The sequence below is a fragment of the Geospiza fortis genome, unplaced genomic scaffold (genome assembly GCF_000277835.1).
Source record: "Geospiza fortis unplaced genomic scaffold, GeoFor_1.0 scaffold5, whole genome shotgun sequence".
Lineage (NCBI taxonomy): Eukaryota > Metazoa > Chordata > Aves > Passeriformes > Thraupidae > Geospiza > Geospiza fortis.
In genome coordinates, this window is record NW_005054421.1 from 1,168,424 (window position 1) to 1,172,473 (window position 4,050).

General features: G+C 42.8%; 1 protein-coding gene across 1 annotated transcript in view; it reads left to right on the forward strand.

The window, feature by feature from the left end:
• TNFSF4 (TNF superfamily member 4) overlaps window positions 1-3,822 on the forward strand; it is a 28,290-nt gene extending 24,468 nt beyond the window's left edge. Inside the window, exons 2-3 of the mRNA XM_005426714.2 lie at window positions 823-865; window positions 3,394-3,822. Of these exons, the coding sequence (XP_005426771.1) occupies window positions 823-865; window positions 3,394-3,731 (381 nt within the window). The 3' untranslated portion in view covers window positions 3,732-3,822. The remainder of the gene's footprint in view (window positions 1-822; window positions 866-3,393) is intronic.
• The last annotated feature ends 228 nt before the right edge of the window (window positions 3,823-4,050 follow it).

Consider the following 4,050-nt stretch of genomic DNA (forward strand, 5'->3'; position numbering starts at 1 on the left):
ATATAATATATAATATGTTATTATTTACTTTATATATTTGTAGATTTTAATTTATTTTAAAGTTTTAGACTTTTTTAATGGGTGAAAGTTAAAAGTAGTGGAGTTTTTTTGGGGGGATTAGGATATTTTAGGATAGGTAGAGAAATATCTTTGATGTTTTCCTTGCTGCTTGCTCTGCCTCAATGCCCACACCAGCGAGGTTTTCTGGACAAAACCAGCCCTGCTCTGGAGGGCTCAGCACTGGGCTGGAAGTCACACTGGCTGGGAGCCAGGCTGGAATAAAAGCCTATAATAATGAACTCATATTCCATAATAATGAACTAATAGTCTATAATAATGAAATTGTATTCCATAAGAATGAAATAAAATTCTATGACAATGAACTAATATTCTATAATGATGAAAAAGTGTTCTGTAAGAATGAAACAATATTCTATAATAATGAAATGCTATTCTATAATAACGAACTAATATTCCATAATAATGAACTAATATTCTATCATAATGAAATCGTATTCTATAATAATAAAATAAAATTATTTAATAATGAAATAAAATTATATAATAATGAAATAAATTCTATAATAATGAACTAGTATTCCATAAGAATGAGCTAATATTCAATAACGATGCAATGCCCCAAGCCCAGGTGGGGGCTGGCTGGCAGCAGCTCAGTGCCCAGGCTCTGTGCCGTGCCCCTGGCGCTGCTGTGCCCCTGCAGGCACTGAAGGGTCCTGGCAGGGAAATGAAAGGGCAGCAGCAGCAGCAGCAGGGAGGTGCCAGCCCCGTGCCTTAATGAGGATTTGTCTGCTCTGTTTGCAGATCCAGAGTGACAAAGTGCTGTGGACCCACATCCGATACTCAGGTGGGTGTTGGGGGGGACGCTGGGGGAGCCTCGACGGTCGCCAGTGCAGCACCCACATCCCCCTGGCACACGGGGAGGGCTCCCCACCCTACCACAGCCCCCAGGGACCTCCCTGGCATCCTGTGGCCCCCCAAATACCCCAATGGCTCTCATGTACCACAGTGCTGGCTGTTTCTTTGATGGAGCACTGGTGCCAGGAGCGCTGTCAGGGGAGAGGTGCCAAGCCTGCCCCAGGGCTGCAAGGGGACACAATGAAACAGTTGGGTTTTCCCAGAGCAGGACAAAAAAGCTGAAAATCTGCGTGGATCCCTGCAGCCCTCACCTGTCTCCTGAACCACTCTTTCACTCTGTGAATGAACAAGAAAGTAATTTTTGACAATTTGCTGAATGCACGTGGCACGCCCTTGGGTTTTTCTAAAAGAAGTCAATGGTTTCCTGACTTATGAAAAATGTAAATGATTTCCTCAGGAGGAGTGGGTGAGAGCACACACCATATCAGATGTGCTGCTCTGCGTGCCAGCTCCACTGGAGGTTTGTCTGGTGTCACACCTCAGAGATAAAACCAATCAGTAAAACTTTTAAAATCACACTGAAAATATTATCGACGGCTTTACTTTCAGTTAAAAGCGCGAGGCAGCAGGGAGCCCAACCTAACAGAAACTCATGTCCTTTGGAGGGAAAGCTTGAGAAGTTTGTCCCCAGCCCGGAGGGGCTGTGCTCCCTGCCTGGAGAGCTCCTGGTGCCCCAGGGGTTTCAGCTGCTGTGCTGAGAGCCCAGGGCTGCAGCACAGAAACGTGGCCAGCACAGCCTGGGAACTGCGACTCTCCGTTCCACCAGAAAACCCTTCTTGCCAAGTTCCTGTTTAATTTCTCCTTTTTCTGCTCTGTATTAATTAGTTCCTTCTGCTTCTGGCTCTTTGCTGCTCTTTCATCTTGTCTTCTGAAAAAATAAACAAAAGAACAAAAACCCACAACCAAACCCTAAGACAAAGGTTTATGTTACCAGCATCTCAACAGAAAGCACTTTTTGTCATCCAGCTCTGCATCTCTTTTCCTCGTCTTAATTTTCCTGTTCTTTTTATGAACCTGTTCTTTCTAAACTCACAGTGATGCTTCACTTGCTGTATTTTTCTGTATTCAAAGACACAGAGTAAGTAAATTGTGCATAAATAAAAATTTGGAGGAGCAATCCACATAAACAACCATGTGCCAAAAGGCACAGCTTAGTCAAGAGTGGTCATGTGTAAATTTCCATGGTAGATGGTGGCTGGCTAGGGTAGATAATATTCTAACTCTGGTCTGTTGGATTAAGCCTTTTTTTGACTTAGAGATGGAGTAACTGAGAGGTGTTTTAAAAACTTTTATTTTATTTTTAGTCTCATGTGAAGGGTGAGGCAATGCAGATGTTATAATTTCTGTTGTTATAATTAGAAGCGAATTATTTCTTAATTACAATATATTATAAGTGTTTCTTGGTTTATTAGTTTTTGTTACACTATGTTGTAAATGTTTTAAAGTTAATAATCTAAAATTACTCTTTGTGGGTTTTACTTCAATGTGTTTTTCATAGTTTTATTTCTCTAAAGCATTTAGTCTTATTTGGAAGGCTATCTTTTGAAACTTGTTTCTAGTTCTATTTCTTTCTCAACAATGTTTGTCTTGTTCTATGGCATTTCTAAGTTAGTATTTTTTATTTCACAGTTTGTATGCAGATGTATGCTATGTGAGTCTCTTGTTAGGCTTTGAGAATTCTCTACAAATCTATTTCTCACATTGGTCTGCCCTGTTCTCTAGTATACTCTCCTCCTTTTTTTTATATTTTTCCTTCTTCCCTGCAGTCAGGTGGTGTAAACTGTTAAAAATGCCAATCACTTGTTTTTAAAATTTTAAAAGTTTAATAGTAAAAATAGTAATACAATTAGAGTAATAATAATTTGGACAATTTGAATTAGGACAATATGAGACCGTAGAAACAAAGTGTTACTGATGGTCCAGGTACCTCTTTCTGGGCAAAATAAGCCTGAAAAGGATACATGGTTAACAGAGGATTAACCCTTAAAAGCAACAGCCTGTTGCATATTCATACACCTCATCCATGATGCAGAAATTCCATTCAAACACAGGATTCTGTCTGGTCATCACCAGCTTCTTCCTCTGAATCCTGTCAGTGTCATCCTGCCCGAGTGAGGCCGGAAGAAGTTCGTTTCTCCTGATAACGGAGCAATAAATTCTCTTTCTCTGAAAGATTCAGGTGTCCTGTGGCTGCTATCTCAGTGCAAGTCCTTTCTTTAGAAAAAGTATCTTCCATAGCATAGTTTCTATTTTAACATTATGTTATAACTTAAAACTATATTTAACACAGTGCTTAAGAGAATTAATACAGCATCACTTCCTAACACAACACACATAATATTCATTTGAATATTTGCGAAAAGCCAATCATAAAATACCCATTTTTTCACATAAACCAACCCATTTCCTAGCAGCCATTTGTCCCCAGGGGATCACCTTTGCCTCCTTGCATTGCAGGCAGGAGCACCAGGGGAGCAGCCGTGAACCTCTCAGCGGAATTGGGGCCCATCCAGATCCGGAACGGCTCTGTCCTGGTTCCCTGCGACGGCCTCTACCTCCTGTCCCTCAGGAGCACCATCTACCTGGAAGAGAAGGAGGACTGGCTGAATCTGACCCTGCAGGGCAGCAGCAGTGTCCTGTGGGAGCAGATTGTGCAGAGCAACGAGAGCACAGTGAACCTCACCACAGTGCTCTACCTGTTTGAGCAGGACAGCATCACGCTGTGGACCAGCTCCAACGCCAGCCTCGGGGACCTGTCCCTCAGCCTGGTGTTAGTAGCTGACAGCAAGTCCTAGCTGCAGGACTGGAGCAGCGTGGAAAGCACAGCCTTCCCCACCGAGACTTGTATGGGCAGAGTGCTCTAGAGCCCTCCCTGGGGCTGTGGAGGGCCTGGCTGGGAGTGCAGATTGCAGATGAACCACAGGCTTCATATAGTGCAAGATTCGCCTCTTTGGAGCTCTGTGCAGCTGAGTTGCTACCCAGGATGGATCTTCCCAACACTGGGGAAAGGGATGCGTGGAACTCTTGAGAAGAACAGAAATGAAAGCCAAAGAAGGTCACCCAAGCTTAGCTCGTATTCAGAGAAACCCCAGGTTTCTCTATTTACTTGACAGT